This window comes from Sphaeroforma arctica (assembly GCF_001186125.1).
Source record: "Sphaeroforma arctica JP610 unplaced genomic scaffold supercont1.74, whole genome shotgun sequence".
Lineage (NCBI taxonomy): Eukaryota > Ichthyosporea > Ichthyophonida > Sphaeroforma > Sphaeroforma arctica.
Window position 1 is genome coordinate 153,906 of NW_014040484.1, and position 18,092 is coordinate 171,997.

The following is an 18,092-nucleotide window of genomic DNA, read 5'->3' on the forward strand; positions in this document are numbered from 1 at the left end:
TATATAGTACTATATAATATAATATACATATATAGTATATATATAGATATANAACTATATATATATAATACTAAACACACACATACACAGAAACACATACACATATATATATACATATAGGTGTATATGTATATATATATGTATATATATATACATATATATATATATATAAATATATATATATATATATATATATATATTATATTGGTGCAAGCCTACATAATTATATATACATCCTATTAGTATGCAATTCAATTTTAGAATATATACATTATGTACACACATAAAAGAATACTTGTTTTTTTTTTGATATATTGATGCACCAATGTAGACAATTTGGTGAGGTGAAATTATTTGAGCAACTATTGCGTTTTACATATTTACAACGGTCGGTTCGCATTCGTGTCAGCATATAATTTGTAGGTTATTCTCTAGTCTTGTATTTTATAATTTTCTAGTCTAATATTGTTTGACATGTGACTATCGTTGTCTGTCAAGTTTCAATAGTTTAAGTTCGGCCTAACTTAGTTTTTTTGCGTCACATCATAGAAATCAATTACTCTAGCCTCGTACGCCTTCTATCTGTAAGGGTGTGAATGTCCGTGTTAATAAACGCAGGAACGTTTCATATCCACAAAAACACCACGGCGAGAAAAGTCAAGTACTTACAATACATTTTGGTTTACATTCTATCAGATTCCGTCCGCAATATTGTATGCTTGGATGCCAATCCAGATGGAAAGGAGGGCCCTTGGATGCGATTCGCTCGTATGGAAACACTTCGTACGCCTAAGCACGTGCTTGGCCCTGATATGAGTGTCCCCAATCTGACTGTACAGGTACTGCCTGCGTATAAGTTTTGAGATTGGGATATATTTTCCGTAATGTACTGTTATTGAGAACACAAGAAATCTCGTCTGGATAAGATATTTGCGTCCTGAATTCTACTTGGCAGGCATTACTCGATATCAGCGAGCTGCATGATGCGCTCTATCCCATCTGTCGTTTTTCCACACACATTCGGTTTATACATTTCTGTGCCATTTATGGGATGTCGAGTGATCGGTCCGACAATTTCGAATCGCTGTCGTATACTTTAAAGTACCGCAAATTGGGCGTGTAGTTCGTTGGGATCCGGATAAAATGAAACGCAGTACAAATTTCGGGTCCTCATCTCTGCGTCTTATTTAACGTCATAGGCCTATTATGAAGCTTTGCTCGGTTGCGACGAATTCCAAAAAATGAAGTTCCTCCCTCGCGAGATGTGGGCTGACTACTTAGCCTGGTTCCGGTATGTTGTGTCTAGTCATATATACAGCTCATGCTGCGTTTGTGCCCGTAGTAAAGAATTGTTAGCGGTAGCTTGGGTCGTTCGCATTCGCAATTGTAATACCGTGTATACATGCTTTTTGGTAAAAATGTATATTCCACGAGTTTACCTGTATGTTCGACTTTTCCCATTTGAGCTCTGTTCGAATTCGTGTATTTGATACGGCCTGACATGTCGAATACATTAGTTGAAAATTTAAAATTTTAAGAGGAGAGTTCCTGGTATATTTTCATATAGTTGCCACGTATGTGAGGGTTTTTTCACGCTCGACTCCTATGCTTCCTAACGCCGGACATTCATTGTGATCCAACAATCACAGCCGTGTAATCGGAATTCCAGTCCAAAACAACACGAAGGTGACCAACACGACATGGGTGGCCGAGGAGAACTGCTTCCATTGTAGCGTGGATGGTCAGCCTGATTTCAAGGTGTGCATGGTCGCCTGTATAATCCTAGCTCGTCACAATGTGTCTACGAGCCAGTTTGGGTTCGTCGATTTGCGTCAATGGAGCTGTGCCGTAGTACTTCGGTGTCTGATATACTCGTCCGCATCCATTTGCACACGTCCGCGTTTGTACTACAATGTGAGAACGGATACCGCTGAGTGGTTGTTACATAGAAAATTGCAGTTAATGTGTAGCGTGACATTGAAATAGCAAAACTGTTATTGAAATTGTCCTAGCTGATCATTACTGCTTTTTTCTGTAGGCACGTCTGGTTGTCACGGCAACTGGCATCGATGGCAACGGACAGTGGACTATCCCACCGATCGTCACAGAGAACGGTCTGCCCAAAAAGTTCTACGCACACACCTGCGAGAATATTAATTATGAAGCGTAAGTATCATCGCATGCTAAGGCTTGGGTGAGCCAGGCACGATTATTCGTATTGGAAGTATGCGTTTCCACTGTGCTTCGTATCTGGGACGTGCAGTGCACGCGCTACCATCTGAGCGAGTCACATAGTAGGTGATAGCACCGTCGCTCTGTATGTACCATTACAATCATCCCTGTATGACGCATACTGTCAGAGGAGCCTTTCGCTGAAGCTGATCATAGCCAATCCCCAACAACCACTGTAGGTCGTTTTGAATCACCACAATCTGTAAGAAAGTCGTGTGAAGTTATGTGTATGCAAGATGTGGACGATATCTTACCAAGTTCTTTTGTATACCAAACACAGTCTCAAGGGTAAGAAGGTCGGTGTTCTAGGGGCAGGCGCTTCAGCGTTCGACAACGCCGCGGTGGCCGTTGAGTCTGGTGCGGCGCAGGTATGGCACGAAGGCTCGTGATTACACCTGTGAGATTTTCTTGATTTCGGGATATTTGTTTTAGACCTTGCGTAACCACGCAATATGTTTAGAAAGTTGCGTAACCACGCAATATGTTTAGAAAGCCTCGTCTGGCCTGCCTATTAGTGCAGTGCTGAATTTGTGCTCTCCATCGACGTGCGCCCATGTGCTTCGGATTTTGGTCGCTCCCAATCCCAATATAATTAGAATTTGCCTCTGAATTTAAATTAGAATTATCATCTGAATTTAAATTTAAATTAGAATTATCATTTAAGTCCTGTTCCTCATTTGGGCACGTTTCCAGGTGCACCTGTTCAACCGTCGCCCTGGACTAGTGACAATCAACGTGCACCGATGGGCTGAGCATCCTGGGTTCTTGGGTCACCATGCTGACCTACCGGACGAGTACCGGTGGAAGTTCGTCAAGGCTTACTTGGAGAAAGGCCAATTGCCGCCGCTGGATACCTACAGGTGCGTGCAGTGGCATATCGGGGTATGCGGATCGTACGTCCGGTCACAGACTAGGGCTTGGCGGTACAGGCGAGGAGACGCTGGGCGCTTTTTCTCAAAGTCGCACAGACGCAATTATTACTTTTCTCAGCGGTTTGTGTTCATCGCAACCTTTTCGCGGTTGTTCAGTGAAATGTTGAATTGTCCACATGTTCACTGCGGTGATGGGCAAACTTCCTGCAAATGCGTACGACTGTTGCGAAGTACTCATTCTTAGCTTTGCCTTTGTCACACGCACAGGCGGAATACGAAGAACCCCAACTTCCATCTGCACCACAACTCACCGTGGACGAGCGTGAAGCAGGTGAGCGACGACAAAGTGCAAGTGGTCACCCCCTTAGACACATACGAGTTCGACTTCCTGGTTATTGGCACCGGGTTCTCTACTGATCTATCACAGAGGTGTGTGGTTAACTCTAAGCGCTGTTATTTTCTTGTCTCATATGTGCATAGAATTGGAGTTGGTGGGATCTGAGGAATTTCTCGAGCTATTGATGGGTTTAGCCTGGCCTCGATACGTCTGCGAGCTGTGCTGTTTGCGTGAGTTGTACAGATTTGAGTCTATGTCACTCGTCTATCACAACACTAACGAGATGTTATATGCGGATGAATGAGAAGAACATAGTTATTTGAACACCATCTGAGTATCATAGCTGACACATTTTCCCAATTTCAGACCGGAACTTGGTTCACTGCACTCCAACGTACAACTGTGGAGAGACGTCTACACTCCTGAGAAGATTGGGTTCAACAGTTGCGACGAAATGATGCTCCGAAACCCCTATCTCGGTATGCAGTTCAGGTTATGCGTGTTGTTTAAGTTGATTGTTTATAATTCTTTTTTAAGTTGATATTGTTTATGGTATAGTTAACATACATGCGTGCGTCTTAGGTCGTATAGTTCAATACATAGACATTGGATCGAAGATAATAGTTCGTCTATTCGAGCATGCACGGTGGTTATCTTATGTTAGTTTGATGCTTCTATGGAGTGTCTAGCAATATGCATGCAAGGTACGTATTCACCTCCATCTCTCTTCCAGACCCCATCCGTGGGAGTTTACTTCGCTGGGTGGTGTGATATGCACTTGCTGCCAGTGGACGTGTTTTATTTCTTGCATTCTCTATTTCTGTACTCGTTGGTGTTCTACAACGCCGATCTCCAACATACTCGTGTGTTTGCAATATCCCTTGGCTTCTTCGCCTGATCTATTTATCATCTGCTGTGACTTTCGCTGTGTCTTCTTCAACACACACCGCCACACTGCGACACACCTGTAGTCTATAGCCCTTCCCAACGATACTAGTTGCTGTCTCAGCATAGCTCACGCCGTCTGCGTTGCACTTGCCCACGTGTGCAGGTCCACACTTTGAGTACCTCGAGAGGGAGAAGACTCCGGACCCTTTCCTCAACAAAGTGTTCGATTTCACATTCGGAGCTCTAGTGAGTAACGGCCTCAGTGGCAGCAGTATCTCGGCTATGAAGTACTCAGTACCCAGACTTGTCCGAGGTATGTTCATATGGGTGGAGTCGCTGCTCTCGTAATAATATTGTTGTATGTGTCGTATTTTATTGTTGCTCTCGTAATTATATTATAGTATATATCGTGTTTTATTGTTGAATGTACATGAACTATTTTCTACAATACGATGATGCCCTTATTGCAACTGTTGCCTTGAATAACTGACCTAGAGTGTAAAAGTCGCTGCGTGTCGATCTCACATTGCAGTTTTGCCACTCCGCTTTAAATCGTACTGTCTGCTTCAGGCGAGCACCGAATGACTGGAAATCAATTTCGTCGAGTATTCTGGTGGTACATACTTTACACTAACAAATGCATCCATCTCTGACGTGCAATCCATTATCCAGGTATCACACAGCAGCTGTACAGCATGGACAAGGATAAGTATTTATCGGAAATCTGCAACTACAATGAGGTTGAGTTGATCGATGTCACGCAGAAGTGCGACTAAGTACTCTCCGCCCAGGGCTTGGTGGGTGTCAAATCATACCGTTGGACGTTCGCCCGTATGCTTATTGTGTACACGATTGGATGATCGTCTGTATGCTTTATGTGTACACGATGACCGCCACTGCAATTCGCTGGTCGACATGAGCACGACATGGTTTGTAGTGAAGCGTATGTCGATATGGTTTATAGTGAAGCGTATGTCGACATGGTTTATAGTGAAGCGCATGTCGACATGGTTTATAGTGAAGCGTATGTATCACAGGCGGCGATCAAGTATTCAATACAAGGCGAGGTATGAGGTTGGGGCGATATCTGAAAGAGTGCCGCAATATATACCTAGGAGATGGATGCGAGCGCTGTTTCTTGCAATTGGTTCATGCGGTCAACCGGGGGACTCGTATACGTACCACGCCTTACAGCCTAGCAACGACGGTACGCAATACTTACAATGAATAGGGCGACATCGGGAGTGGCAGAAACGTATCAATGGCACTTTCGGATGTATTTTAGAAGTGAAGTAGTGGTTGATTGTTTCAGAAGTGAAAGTAGTGATTGATTGTTTTAAAAGTGAAAGTAGTGATTGATTGTTTTAGAAGTGAAGTAGTGATTAATTAAAGGAATTAGCGATCTAGAGACAAATTTAGACATCGCGTGGCCGTGTAGTCTGCACAGGTGCGGTGCTCGGATGTGTAGTTGACAGTTTCATATTGCTGCATTAAAATAAAAATGTTTCAACTGTTATTTCCGGTGTTTGTTTTTTTCTTTCGCATTTTAGAGACTACGAATTACATACAATCGAGATTGGTTATAAGTCAATACTACCACTAGAGCGCAGCCTGTACTTTTGTTGTATGTCGGTCTACCGAAAAATAGATTAGTCCTTTATTAGAGTTTAGGCACACTCAAAAAGCATATTCATCTTGATAAACGCTAATTAACATATGCAAAGCGAAAGCGATCTTCTACTTCAATAGGAGAGACCGCTGCTTCTCAGACAGTCGGATCATATGCCTACCGCACTATTTCTTGGGACCACACATATGGGCCTACCGCTCTATTTCTTGGGACCGCACATATGGGCCTACCGCTTTATTTCTTGGGACCGCACATATCCGCAGGTACAACCCATTGGTCAAACTGTTCGGCGGAGACCAAGTCGAGCTCGATCGCCGATTCCCTCAGAGTTTTGTTCTGTACGGAGAAAAGATAGTGGAGTGTCAAGTGAGCACTTGGATGGTAAGTGCTTACGAACGGGCGACGGGTGAATTAACAACATAACAACGGCGGGGTATTGTTGTTATCGAAGGGTGACACGTGCGAGAATGCTGTGGACAACTTCTACCACTCGCCACAAACAAACATGAACCGGGTTTACGACCACTGGTAGTAACACACACCTCCTTGTGGGCATGCTTGGCAATCTTGGCACAGTTGTCGTAGCCGATGTGTTCGTTGAGTGATGTCACCAGCATGAGACTCTTGCTGACGTTATCGGCGATCACGCGCTCATTGAGCTCCAAACCTCGCACACAGAACTCCTCAAAGCTGTGACAGGCATCATTCAGAAGTAGGGCGGAGTGTAGCACGTTACGGATGATGAGGGGCTTGTATACGTTGAGCTGGAAGTGCCCGTTCATGGCACCCATGGCCACGGCCGAGTCGTTACCTGTGATTGTGATACCAAAATTTGGAAAAATAAACTCAACGCCATGGAAATCATTAGATATATAGGCAAACCAGGACCTGTTAATACATGACATCTTATACCGAATTCCGGTGGAGGTGTAAATCGTAAGTATATCTGAATCGAGTGACTGGATATCGATCAATACATGCATGTCCAATCTACGTCAATGTATCGTCCACACCCCAATATCACTAGTCAACATTGTGCTGCACGCTGCAGCTATGTGACAACAAGTATTCAGAAGGGGTCACATACCAACAATCTGGCAGGCGACCATAGTTAGGGCCTCGCACTGTGTGGGATTCACCTTGCCTGGCATGATACTGGACCCAGGCTCATTCTCGGGCAGACTTAGCTCTCCAACGCCACATCTGTGGGGTTCAAGCAGTGTGTGGGAGTCATGTTAACCAATATCAACGACGTAATCTGATGTATGTGTGACAAGTGTACATATATGTGATAGTGTAAAGACCAGTGATATGTCCACTGCAGCTGTACATCCAAGTATAAAGCCTTTTTAATATGTAACTGAGGCCACACGGCTGTCTCTTGGAGTCTGGATCCCTTGGTCTTGGACTGTATTTTTATACTATTTCACTACATATTTCTAATTTGCGATTTCAGTATTTGAGCGTATGACGTATGTGTATTCACTTGCATATTTACACTCCCGTGTTCTATTTTAAGAACAAGGCTATGTCTCGGACCTGGACTCATGTCTCATGGTCGAATAGATCTGTATTTGGGACGCGCTCGTCTACAGCTGAGGGATTGATTACTATTGGTCTGACACAGAGAACTGTATATAATACTTAATAAAGAAAGGCACATACCTTGGTCCAGAGCCGAGCAAGCGGATATCATTAGCAATTTTGTATAGTGAAGTGGCCACAGTCTTGTATGCCGAATGAAGACCCATCAGTGGCTCGTGTCCGGCCAATGCCTGGAACTTGTTGGGTGCTGTGACGAACGGGTTTCCTGGAGAGAAAAGAATAGGATGGGAAAAAGTCCATTATGAAAAGTGCCATACCAGAATCCAATTGGCATCTACACCAATTCTGACTCCTCCCATTTTCTGTGTCATCAGCGAACGAGAAGTGCACAACAGTACCTGAACATATTAAATCTTATTAACATTCCGTCGACACCACCCCAAATACATCAGAAATTAATTCGCACAAAATGTAAACCTCGAGTCAAAAAACGAGTCAAGATGAACCAAACAAGTCAATACTCTTTCCGAATCTGAAACGTATCGCACCTGTGAGCTCTGCTATTTTTGCGGCACTGGCCTCGGCATAGTCCGCGTGCGTGTTCAAGCCGGTCCCTACCGCAGTACCTCCCAATGCCAATTGGCAGACCTGTTGTTAGGGGAACCATAGCAATTAACAGCGTGTACAACAGAAGTACGGGTGTATAAGCACCAAAGAACAGGGGTCTGTCCCCTATACGCGTTCATCGGGTGTACAATAGAAGTACGGGTGTATGAGCGCCAAAGAACAGGGGCCTGTCCCCTATACGCGTTCATCGGGAGGGCTGTATGATATACACGATCTTGATTGGGCCTCAAGTACACTTGGAGTGGCACTCAGGCTATATTGACAGATGAATCGTACGCTGAAGAAGTAATCAGCCTCACACGTGTATTAATATCTGTATCTAGCTGAATACATGTACCACTGAGAAGTCGTTCTCCAATGAAGCGACTGTCAATACATATGCTATAAGTACCTGGGGCAAGGCTCGTTCAACCTGCTCGATACCCAGATCGAGCATAGCGACAAAACCGCTGAACTCTTGACCCACGGTAAGCGGGGTGGCATCCTGCATGTGCGTGCGCCCGCACTTTACGACAAACTCGAACTCCTTCCTCTTCCTTCATAGAGATATTTATCATTCAAATACTATACATTAGTTCTCAGAGTGACGGGTGGTTAGTGTGGTGCCTATCTGTGCACGTAAAATGGCATACTTTCGTTTAAATGTCGACATTTTGTGGACATCGCAGTTGCGTACGCGGTGCAGTGATCTGCGAGACAACACACTAGATAGCGCAATGGGAGTACAAGTTTATCCATCGCCCACACTCGCGACTACCATTGCGACCAAAGATATAGACAACGTATACAACATCCACATGACAAAGGGAAACCTAAGCGTCTCTGTGTATTTAACCACTTAGACGTATCAGCGAAACTCTCAAAGCTAAAAAAAACACACGCAGGTGTTCGCAACTGCCACATACAGCTCGATAGCATCCCGAAGCAGCTTCAGTGCCGGCAACACATCGGTTTTGGTGACATCCACTGCAGCGATGTGCATAGCCGTTGGGAAGGTATCATTCGATGACTGGCCTCTGTTCACATCATCGTTCGGGTGGATAGGAGACTTGCTGCCCAGGGTGCCACCTGGTGGTGTGGATGGTGGCGTACGTGCAAGAAGTGAACAGGATTAACACGACATCTGGGTGCAGTAGCAACAACACAAGCGTGTGATATCGGCCGAAGTGTTTCGAAGATCTACCTTGGCAGCTTTCGGTATGAGTGTAGTGTAGTATAGTGTAGTGTACACACATTATACATCGGTAGCGCTCTATCATAACAATATAAAACTCCACAAGCGTTCATACCAGCTCCCAATATAAAACTCCACAAGCGTTCAAACAAAAAAATAAGGGAAGGAACAACCGAAAACAAATAAGGCAAGCCAGTGTATAATGTCTAGCATCTCCTACGCATGTAAAGATAAGGATTGACAACTGCTTGAGTATGTACCTGCCATCTCAATAGCTCTGTTGGAGATAACCTCATTCGTGTTCATGTTGGTCTGAGTCCCAGACCCCGTCTGCCACACAAACAGTGGGAAGTGCTCATCGAGCTTGCCCTCGATAACTTCATCAGCCGCAGCTACAATCAGCGATACCTGAGGGATACGTGGGTGACGGTGTTCAGTTCAATTGACTGGACTATGTGCATAGTGTGTTGGCACGTAATACAGGGTCACCACAGTCTAACAGCACGGGTTTATCCATTTCGCTTGAAAGCATCTGACAGGACATCTAGTCCCGGCAAGGGCATGAGATGGTGAACCCGCCGAAAAATACGTGCAAAAGGGTAAACTTTGCCGGCAGTACCAGTGCTTCAGCAAGGTATATATACGGCCAACTACGATGCATGGATCACCACACGAAAGTCTGAGCCCGCACTATGGGTAACAGTTCGGAACATCACAGTACCAGGCACCGCCCCAGACAAATATAAATATAAATCGTTGCGAATAACTGAAGTTCTTATCCCCCCTCCCCAAGAATTAAGATTAACTCACAAAGACCCTCAGAGTATAGACGGATCGCACACGCATCGTCTATGTAACTAGCAAAGCACACCTTCTCGTCCGGAAGTTGCTTGAGGTCAAGGTTTGTCAATGCGGCAGCCTTCTTGAGTGTCCCCAACGCCTTGATCATGGGACGTGGGAAGTGATCTCCTGGACCGCCGATCGAGAAGTGATGCAGCGAACGCTGGGTTTGGGCACCCCAGTATCTATCACTTTGGACCTGAGGATGAGAATGAACGATGGGTTCTGTGTGCGAATAGTGGCGAAGACGTGTGGGACGGGAAAGCAGTTGCATTGGTTTTACTATATATATACGAGGAGGCTTAACGCAAGAGTCCTTTCAATACGGAAGCGAAAGTTATACTACTAACTACACCGTAGATGCGTGCTGCATTTTCTACAACGTCACGACAGTACCGAACTTATTCCTACCCATAGTTCTTATAGCATACAAGAACTTCTGGGTTCTATGATACGGCACTTAAGCAACAAGGGTCATAGCAAACCGACTTTAAGAAGACTCCAGAGTGGCTAACCGATAAATTTGGGAGACATTGCAGCTCAATCTAGTTTGACTTGCACTTATGTATTCAGTAGTGTGGAGTAGAGTTGCAATGCACGTATATGCCTGTTGTCGCATAGACAATCAGGCGTTCCCATATACCCTGTTTGCCAATAGTACAACTACAAGTTCATGTTTTCAAAATGCCCACTATGAAGCTAAACTAGCATAATAGGCCTATATTGATTGAGTGGTATTCGTCCCTGCCTTGCACATCATGAACGGTCTAAGCATTTGAATTCCATTCACTCGAAGAACTCAATGGCGTGCAAAAAAACTAAAAACCCGATATGATAACCATGCTGCTGTTTTCAATCGTGGTACTACAGACGTATAGTAACGTGACAAAATCAATGTGCATTGCGTTGAGGCAGCTGCTGGGTCTATGAGAAACAACTGGTAGGAATTCTATGGCCATTGTTTATTGAAGCATTCTAGCCCCAGTTGGTTTCGGAAAAGCAGTGCCCAAGTATACTTCGACTAAAGGTAATATTAATGAAGTGCACAGACTTACCGCTATGAGCGGTAGAAATATGCTGCACTGTGTTAGATGTCGAGTGTGTGATTTATGTGTCGTGACGGTCCATACGCACAGAGACTAAGAAGTTCATCACCTCTTTTATTGGAACGAGAGTGCGCGTATTCGTCGAAAAAGAATACCTGTACATTCATGTCTCGTACATGATTTGACAGCGGCTGTGCAATAAGTGAATATGTATATAAATACGAATATTGTGTAGGTACGTCGGTAGAAGAGTACACAGGGCGTCAACTGACTATACCTTGATGGTGCCCATGGAGTCCTTCTCCTCGCGTGTTTCTTTAACCCCGCTCATAGCTCTACACACTCTGCGACCAACCTGCGGAATGGTACGGAATGGCAGCGGTTTCTTGTTGACAAACATAGGTATATAAAACGAGACCTTCAATTATATGAATAAAAATTAAAAAAAGTGGCGGCTTTTCATTGAAGTGTCTGGCTGGATACGTTTTGTCGCCATATATATATAAAATACGTTGTTGAATTTGTAAACAACGTCAACGAACATTGTCGGACACTCGGACTGTGGACATTGTAGATAGGCGATGTTATTGCCTATTACCGGCTGACGCCTGACGGTTGTCAACACTGAACATGGCCTCCTGGCGTCACCCAAGTTTTCTGTGAAACACAGCTCCGGTCACGACGTGGGACGACGGAGAATTGTGTTTTTCACAATACCTGAGAGATTTCTACTAGAATAGTTACTAGAGAGAGAGTCTTGTTGTGAATGTATATGGGTTCAGCAGAAGATTAGAGATAAATTTTTACACTCCTGAATCGCGTTAAGAGTATGCTTCCGCTGGTTTACAGCCCCCGATTCCAGTTTGCTTTCCCTGCTTGTGAGCTCTCCTCGTCAATGTCTAAATTTCACACCAAACTGCATACTGCTCTGCCGCATATGACAAAGGATCGAAATTTGAGTGGCTCGTCCACACGTTGCAGAGGTATCCGCCCAGCGGGTTACTTGGATTTCGTGTCAGTGTTGCAAACGCTTGGAAGTACTTCCACGCGAACTTCATTTCAAAGGTGCGATTTTAATGGTGCGATTTCAATGGCGCGTGTGTTCTGCGTGTGTTGATTTAGCATCGCGCGGTCGAGATTTTTTCGATCTCCTCTCCTCAAGCCAATAGTAGGTCTAAATCTTATTCGATATCAGCAAGTTGCCAGAACATACAGAGGGATTTGTGCCTGCCGCTTAAGATGACTTGCTCTGCGCCTGGTAATTGCTTGTCACGCACACATACCACCCATAGCTTAGATGAGATAGACCATATGTTCGTACATTCGACAGCGTGCAAAAATCGTGTATATCGACGACCATATGTGAGCGGGCCGAACATTGTTTAGCGCTTGCTTCTGAGCGGTTCAAAGCGGAGACGTATTTTAAGGTATACATTGTTCCTTTTTGTGAGATATTGCAAGATGCAGTTAGCAACAAAAAAATTCGGCGACTGCATTCGATTGATTAGCACAACACTATACCCTGACACATTTGTACCCGAGACCGGCTACACTGTACTCCCAGAACTATAGAGGGCTCTAGCTTTAAGAAGTCTGATGCCTACACGAAATAAAATTTATATATTTATTCATTGCACTCTCGATTATTTTACACTAAAGTTCTACTATTGACGCTGGCGTGGATGATTCAGTACTATCAGTCAGCCGATTGTTTTCATTCTCTCATGCGTGTTGTGTGGTTGTAGGTTGAAAAATCTCTGATAGTTCCATTAGGCCTAATCCTATTTTGCGCTATACTTTATCATCTAAAACGTGCTTGCGCATATCTTACAAACTCATATAGATCTACTGGTCAGGCCCAATGGTAATTTCGCAAACTTCCTGAACCTCATTATAGAAATCTTCAGTACTCTCGTCTGCATTATCCACTCTTTCACTACAGCCATCAGTCTCCTCGATCTTTGTATCGAATGCGTCATAGCACGCCTTCTTTTCTATCTCATTACACACGTAGATGGTGATACCCTCATCGCTTTGATCATCAAGGAAGAAGAGAGCCACAACACCGCAAAACTGGTCAGCCGCGTTCTGACCTCTGGTTTCGCCGTATCCTGCACATTCGTTGACACAACTCTCCTGAGCTTTCACATACATATCGCTTACAGCGTCCAAGTACGCCTCATAAACACACGCTGGTGTAGTAGGTGCATTTTTATTCACTTCAGCGAAAGCCATATCGATGTCATGGCACGTGTCACCAACCTGTTTGCGGGCCTGTGTCCATGCATCTTCACCGAGAGCCTTCCCTTTCTCCGCACAATCAGGATCTGGCTTAGGTGTTGGTGTGGATGTACTCGTTGGCTGATCCGGACCTATGGTGATACTGCATCCGGCCTTTAATTCCTCGTAATATTCGTCATTTTTGCCGTTCTCGTAATCATCCTTGCAAATATCCAAGACGTAGGACTCTAACTCAGCCTCGCACGCCTTTTGCTCTTCTTGATTACAAATAGTCACTATGAATGATTCGCCTCCAGCAAAAGAAAATAGAACGGTCACGGAACAGAACTGAGCGCCTAGACGCTCGCCGTATTTCTGACCGTTGCCCTGACATTCCTCTATGCAGTCGTCAAATTTATCCTCGTACAGAGATTGTACTTTGGCCACATACGCATCATAGGTGCACTGTGGTGTGGCTGGGGCTGCCCCCAGGCACTGTGTTAGAACCTGGTCAGCACTAGAACACTCCGACCCGATCATATCAACAGTTTCACCCCAATGGTCTTCCGCTAGTTTCTCGGCCCGACTTTCGCACGTGGTACCGCCGCACTCTTCGCCGGCCTCAGTATAACTCAGCCATAATTGATCCTGAAATCCCATCTGAAGACATGGAGGTTCAACAGGCCCGCTTTCTGACGTGATTTGCATTACATTGTCTACATTTTCACATCCAGCGTATTTGAAGGATGCGCTAAATTGCACCTCTGCTTGGTTTGCGCCTGCTTTGTAAGTGGATTCGCTTGAACAACCGTCGGGTAGCACGGGACAATCTTTTTCTGCGGCCGCCACAGATGCATCAAGCCCTGCGGCGAAGCCTTCTACTTGACACTGAGGTGCCGATTTTCCAGGACCCGCTTTTGAAACCTGATCGTAAATGTCCTGTCGTGATGAACACATATAGTTCACAAAAGACCATGCCGCATCATACTGCAACTGTGCTTGATCAAAGCCTGCTTCGTAAGTATCTTCATCAACTCCACTCGTGCATGCCGCCAACGCTGTTGTAGCTAGCGCCAACACTAATGGAATACCCTGAAAGTATCTCATTTTTGGTGTATACAATGCTTAAAATAACAAAATCGTCCAAAGACCTATGATTGTGCTGTTTATCTGTTCATATTGCGCGTATATATACAAATATTATAATTGAACAAGCGAAGACGGTTAACACTTGTGTAAAAATAGTATGTTCCTAATAGTAGTTGCACAGTTAACGTATTTTATAAACGTATAGACATATTAACGTTATACAAATAATACTGGAATACGTTTAACGAATTGGACATGAACAAGAACTGAGAAATTCAAGATTCTGAACATGTGACAGTACTCAGTAGAGTATGGGACTCTACTGTGGACAATTAGATTGTTTTCCAACTATTATAATTCGATAATAATCTCAGAGCAAGATAATCCACTGAGAAATGGACAGGATCAGAGTTGCTAGAATTTAGGACAACATGGTTTTGAATACTCCTAGCCAACCAACTAGATGTGCCCGTCTATGCCTTAAATGGATGGAGAGCTTGGTACCAAGTGATGGGGTTTAGGTGCAGATGTATACTGCACCGACTTGGTGTTTTGATTTTATTTTCTTAAGTTGGACTTAGAGATATTTTATTGGTTAGTTTGATTAGGTAATTGTTTCAAGGCGTGAAATGTAAACTATGCGTCCAATGAAATGATATCTAGTCTTATTAACTAAAACATAATAAATCTAGACCGAAGTAGTGAGTGATTAGAGCGAAGCATGTAGACAATAGTCTCAGTCTAAAATCCCCTAATCTTTTGCTCATTACCAAGGGCTGAAGCTAAACTTATTTAACATTTTGCATTATAACGTATTAACGTATCGTCTTATTAACGTAAAAACCCTAAAACAGTCAGCCTAGAGGAGACCGACTTTTACACATGACTATTTTTTAATTTGCGTAGCCTCCTGAAAATAGAACCAGAGGGTCATGCTATCACGTGGTGCATATAAATATAAAAAAGGCAACAAAAGCACAATCTGGGCGTTGTTAGCATATATTTTGTTTTGTTGTAAAAATAAACAAATAAAACTTTTCTGTTCCACGGTTCTATTTTAGTTTTGAGTTTTCGAGTTTTTGAGTTTTCAGTTTTGACCACTCTAGCCACCAGGCACCAGGCACCAGTCACCAGTCAGTCAGTCACCACTCACCAGTGACTAGCCCACGTATTTCATCACGTCCATTAGGCTTTATATGTAGTGACGTATTTTTGGTACAAAAAATAGAAAACAAACTTTCTTTTTAGGAGAATCTATACAGTATCGTGCCTCCTAAATTAAAAAACAAGAGCCACCTATTAAAATTAAAAACAATCGAGTCAAACAAGCTCACGATTCTATTATTAATTAAATACAATTTTGTGTTTTGATTATTTTGGGTTGACTTGATACCAGTATTTCAAGAGATAAGCCTAACTGTAAGCTGACAATCGAACCATGTATGCTTAAAATATTCTAATGCGAATTCGTGTGCGTCTGTAGTTTAGTTTGCCACCAGTGATGGATACACCTGGCATAGACGAAATCAGTGTTAAACCAAGTCATAGGTGTAACAGGTGGATAGAGTGTTATAATTGGGAGACACTGCGAAGAGGTTTCAAATTGTTATTCCCTCATGCCTATATAGGCGTTTATATGTTTGTGCCACTCATACACGTAGTATTGACCATGTTCGTATATATAAGTTTTCGCAGTGTTATTAACTTATTACATATGCCATCAGAGTGGCCTAAGTATCTGGAGACAAGGGACGCACTCTGCGTGGTCCTGGCAATCGGACTCGACCTGTCACACATGAAGCTTTTGTACCTGATGCAGAGGAGGATGCGCCAAGTGAAAAGTGATAAAAACTATAAACTTTTCTATTCAAAACATTGAAAACAATAAACATGTAGAAAACAATGACCGCCTCAGGTCCGGTTTTTATATATAAGAACCTTTCATCTTGCCAAATATGAAATACATTCTACCCGATTTTAAGTACAAACTCGAATTCCTTTCTATTCAAACAATAGACATGTGGAAAACAATGACCGCCCAGGGCCTTTTTTTTAAAACCTTTCATTATGCCAAATATGAAATACCCTCAACCCGATTATATATACAAACCCGAATTCCTTTAAGTGAATTTGGATAAAATCGACTTTTGGGGGTTTTTTAGTTTCACGGCATGGGCATGGCATTCCTAATTTATCAGTCATCAGTCATCACCATGTTTATGCTTTCATTTTCTAAATTTTTAAAAATTATGAGGCCATGTATGAGGCTATGTATTTGAATGTTTTTGTTTCTTTTGAGTTTTTGTTTTGGGATTTTTTATTTTTAAACCTCAGGGTATCTATATGTTTATATTTCTTTTTAAAAACAAAATACAAAATAGAACTAAAAGTACACAAAGAAACAAAACAAAACAACTTGGTTGGTTTCATTTTTTCATTTTTGAAATCGCTCTGACTCATCTGAGCGACTGAGCCCTTGCCCCTTAGGCTCTAATCACTATTGACAGTCATGACCTGTAAGAGTCATGATGAGTCATGAGTTAATTTTATCTACCAGTTAGAATTCAGAACTTAATATACATTGCTCAGCCTGAGCCCTGACACTGACACCTATCACTTATGACTGTCTGCAGTCTGACTGTCTGACAGAGTGACAGTGCTGACTACTGACAGTACTGACTGCTGTCTGCAGAGTAGTATGTACTCAGAAATTTTAGAACGCCACGAGTCCCATGACAGACGGACAGAAATTCAATCTACATATCAGTATTGTTTCGTTCGGTCGTACGACCAAGGTCAGACTCTTTAACAATATATCATACCGCCCGTGCAGCCTGAGAAGTTAAGCGTTCTGGGTTATCCTGTGAGTTTTGGGCTTAGGTCCAGTAGGTCCGTGGCGGTCGATTGGACGTTTCTTACGCTTCAGTGTGCTAAGCACATATGATGAGCATTAAAGCTCGGGATAAATGCTGTAGGCGGGTAAGTTTTAACTTCCGTGCCTTCAGACGATGGAAACATGCTATCTTTTTCAGCTTGTGACTTATGCGGGCGTTTACGACATTTTCGATTAAATACTTCTAAAAAGTCTGGTTTATCGAAAGCATCTGAAGCCAACTCAGCGATTGTACCGTCTATAAAGCGTGTACGATAGTATGTATAGCCTCCCTTATCCGTTCTCCATATAATGTCTTTAAATTCAGAACGATCAAGAGGGGCATTAGAGTCATGTCTTCTTGCGAGAATAATCTCAGTAGTCGGAATCCGACTAGTGCCTATATTTAAAGAACTGGAACCGTCGGGGTTATTAACCTCATAGGGATAATTTTATTTATTTCAAAAATGGCAAGTATGTATGATACAATGTATGCACATATGGTATGGCTCTCATAGTCTCTGTAGTGGTTCAGGAAAGATTGATGGGAAGAAGTGGTCAGTAAATTACCGTTTGAAGCTTGGGCCAAGTGAGTCGACAATGGAAGATATGTGCTGAGTCAATTCGGGCCGGTGTTGACAAAACACTGTTACTATCGAATGTTCCATATATTCGCTTGCTGACCTACTAAGTAGAGTAACCACCTCTGTAGTACGGATC

At 43.3% G+C, this 18,092-nt stretch overlaps 3 protein-coding genes across 3 annotated transcripts; 1 reads left to right on the top strand and 2 right to left on the bottom strand.

Moving 5' to 3' along the window:
* The first annotated feature begins 687 nt into the window (after nucleotides 1–687).
* Nucleotides 688–5,842, top strand: SARC_01789 (hypothetical protein). Its single transcript, XM_014304494.1, has 10 exons — nucleotides 688–839; nucleotides 1,200–1,291; nucleotides 1,650–1,758; nucleotides 2,039–2,166; nucleotides 2,513–2,600; nucleotides 2,926–3,092; nucleotides 3,372–3,533; nucleotides 3,808–3,920; nucleotides 4,493–4,642; nucleotides 5,002–5,842. The coding sequence occupies exons 1-10, from the start codon at nucleotides 756–758 to the stop codon at nucleotides 5,103–5,105; spliced, it is 1,197 nt and encodes a 398-aa protein (XP_014159969.1). The 5' UTR covers nucleotides 688–755; the 3' UTR covers nucleotides 5,106–5,842.
* A 62-nt stretch (nucleotides 5,843–5,904) lies between these two features.
* Nucleotides 5,905–11,653, bottom strand: SARC_01790 (fumarate hydratase class II). Its single transcript, XM_014304495.1, has 10 exons — nucleotides 11,469–11,653; nucleotides 10,177–10,344; nucleotides 9,566–9,713; nucleotides 9,037–9,199; nucleotides 8,523–8,667; nucleotides 8,053–8,152; nucleotides 7,625–7,769; nucleotides 7,047–7,162; nucleotides 6,502–6,770; nucleotides 5,905–6,295 (listed from the first exon to the last, which is right to left on the bottom strand). Exons 1-10 carry the CDS (start codon nucleotides 11,589–11,591, stop codon nucleotides 6,194–6,196), a joined length of 1,479 nt encoding a protein of 492 aa, XP_014159970.1. The 5' UTR covers nucleotides 11,592–11,653; the 3' UTR covers nucleotides 5,905–6,193.
* Nucleotides 11,654–12,790: 1,137 nt separating this feature from the next.
* Nucleotides 12,791–14,561, bottom strand: SARC_01791 (hypothetical protein). The gene has a single exon (XM_014304496.1). It carries the CDS (start codon nucleotides 14,516–14,518, stop codon nucleotides 13,037–13,039), a length of 1,482 nt encoding a protein of 493 aa, XP_014159971.1. The 5' UTR covers nucleotides 14,519–14,561; the 3' UTR covers nucleotides 12,791–13,036.
* Between the last annotated feature and the right edge of the window lie 3,531 nt (nucleotides 14,562–18,092).

What these genes read in the sequence shown, in the direction of transcription:
- SARC_01791 (XM_014304496.1), bottom strand. Translation starts at nt 14,518, where the DNA reads ATGAGATACTTTCAGGGTATTCCATTAGTGTTGGCGCTAGCTACAACA.
- SARC_01789 (XM_014304494.1), top strand. Translation starts at nt 756, where the DNA reads ATGCGATTCGCTCGTATGGAAACACTTCGTACGCCTAAGCACGTGCTT. An exon ending in CCGCCGCTGGATACCTACAG is followed by an intron (nt 3,093 to 3,371) that starts GTGCGTGCAGTG and finishes TCACACGCACAG; the next exon opens with GCGGAATACGAAGAACCCCA. An exon ending in GCTCCGAAACCCCTATCTCG is followed by an intron (nt 3,921 to 4,492) that starts GTATGCAGTTCA and finishes CCACGTGTGCAG; the next exon opens with GTCCACACTTTGAGTACCTC.
- SARC_01790 (XM_014304495.1), bottom strand. Translation starts at nt 11,591, where the DNA reads ATGTTTGTCAACAAGAAACCGCTGCCATTCCGTACCATTCCGCAGGTT. An exon ending in AGCAACTTCCGGACGAGAAG is followed by an intron (nt 9,714 to 10,176) that starts GTGTGCTTTGCT and finishes CGTATCCCTCAG; the next exon opens with GTATCGCTGATTGTAGCTGC. An exon ending in CAGAGCTATTGAGATGGCAG is followed by an intron (nt 9,200 to 9,565) that starts GTACATACTCAA and finishes CCACACCACCAG; the next exon opens with GTGGCACCCTGGGCAGCAAG.